The sequence below is a fragment of the Borostomias antarcticus genome (assembly GCF_949987555.1).
Source record: "Borostomias antarcticus genome assembly, chromosome: 9".
NCBI lineage: Eukaryota > Metazoa > Chordata > Actinopteri > Stomiiformes > Stomiidae > Borostomias > Borostomias antarcticus.
The window spans coordinates 28,370,548-28,372,155 of record NC_140242.1 but is presented as its reverse complement, the minus strand read 5'-3'; the positions used below and the strand labels follow the sequence as shown (position 1 = coordinate 28,372,155).

Here is a 1,608-nt window from a genome sequence, read left to right as displayed (position 1 = left end):
CTCTACAGTATCTATCTACAGTATCTACTATCTCTCTATCTACAGTAACAACTTTAGACTCAAACGAGGGAGATCCTCGTCCCCATATCACCATATTAAGAAACAATAAAACTTATAAATAAGTTATTTGAAAATTAAATTAAATTTAAAAAATGCTATTGCCATTTTTCACAGTGTATGTCCAGGGAGTAAGAGGTCTGCTGATGTGTGGATTGGGTCTGGGGTTCCTGGGCGCTATCTTCTGCTTCGTTGGAATGGAGTGCACCTACATCGGAGGAAAAGATAAAACCAAAGATAAACTTCTGCTCGCAGGATCAGTGTTTCACTTTGTTGGCGGTAAGTAATGTACCTGGCAGTTTGGGATTTCCAAATGACAGATCATGTTTTGCCCTCAACATTTCCCAGTTTCACTGAAACCTCCTCTCACAGGTGTGTCAGACATTGCCGGATACTGTTTGTACATCAACAGAATCGCCAGGACAACCTTTGCTGAAAAGCTAGAGAGAGGCACCTTACGGTAAAAACATTACTCGATTTTTTGGTAGACAACTGACTGGAGTTGAATTAGCAAAAATGCCTCAATAAAAGTGTTTTCATAAGGGTAGCAATGCAAACAGGCCTAGCGTTCATGTTTTATTTTTGTTGTATTCTAGGTATGACATTGGCACTCCAATCTTTCTGGGCCTGGTGGGCAGTTTCTTCATCCTGGTGGGTGCCATCCTTTATGCTGTTACTGTGTACAGAGTCCTCTTCCCTCAAAGGTGAGAAAATACCAAAGATATCCAGCATGTCATCCAGAATCTTGAATCTACCATCATCCCTTTCTACATCGCAAACAGGGCGATCATACTAGGCTTGTATCTGAGTCATGACACAGTGCGGTGTGTGTCTCTGTTGTGCAGAAGCGTGGTGTATGTAAAGGGCACACGGACGTACATGGACCCTCGCTCCGGAGGCCGGACTCTCTACACCGGCTACTACAGACCGTCCAGACAATACTCCAGACAATACTCCAGACAGTACTACGGACAATACTCCAGACAGTATGGATCCTACATGGGCTCAGGACAGTCCAGCAGCTCCAAACTCTCGAGTCTCTCACAGACGACACCTGGGAAGGCGTCAGAGAGAGACGCGTTTGTGTAGTGACCGGACAACAGCTGCTGATTATGCCGTTTGATCTCTCATTACATTACATTACAGTCATTTAGCTGACACTTTTTTTTTTTGTCATTAAAGTTTTTTATTCAAACATATTCGAACAGACAGTAATATTATTTTCAATTTCAAGACATCCATAAGTCTATGAAAAGTGCACATGCTTAGGACAGGCAAGCCAATAATAGGAAAGAAAAAAATTAATAAATAATAAAACATTGCTAATACAATCCCTAGCTGACATTTTTATCTAAAGCGACTTACAGTACAACTCTACTGGTATTGTACTGGTTTTGTATTGGTACTTACTGGTACTGTAGCTTTATGGTTCTGATCATACTGCATAGTGTATGTTTCTATTAGCAAGATACCCAGAGAGGCAAGAGGAATGTGAATTATATAACTTTTCTTTGCATGTACTGTAAATTCAGTGTGATATGTTTGTTTTTA

General features: G+C 40.8%; 1 protein-coding gene across 1 annotated transcript in view; it reads left to right on the top strand.

Annotated features, from left to right (window-relative positions):
* The window catches only part of LOC311312974 (claudin-10-like), a gene marked incomplete at both ends in the record, with an annotated part of 1,494 nt that extends 348 nt beyond the window's left edge, over positions 1–1,146 (top strand). Inside the window, 4 exons of the mRNA XM_084442981.1 lie at positions 175–336; positions 430–517; positions 654–761; positions 903–1,146. Of these exons, the coding sequence (XP_084299107.1) occupies positions 175–336; positions 430–517; positions 654–761; positions 903–1,146 (602 nt within the window). The remainder of the gene's footprint in view (positions 1–174; positions 337–429; positions 518–653; positions 762–902) is intronic.
* Positions 1,147–1,608: the final 462 nt, after the last annotated feature.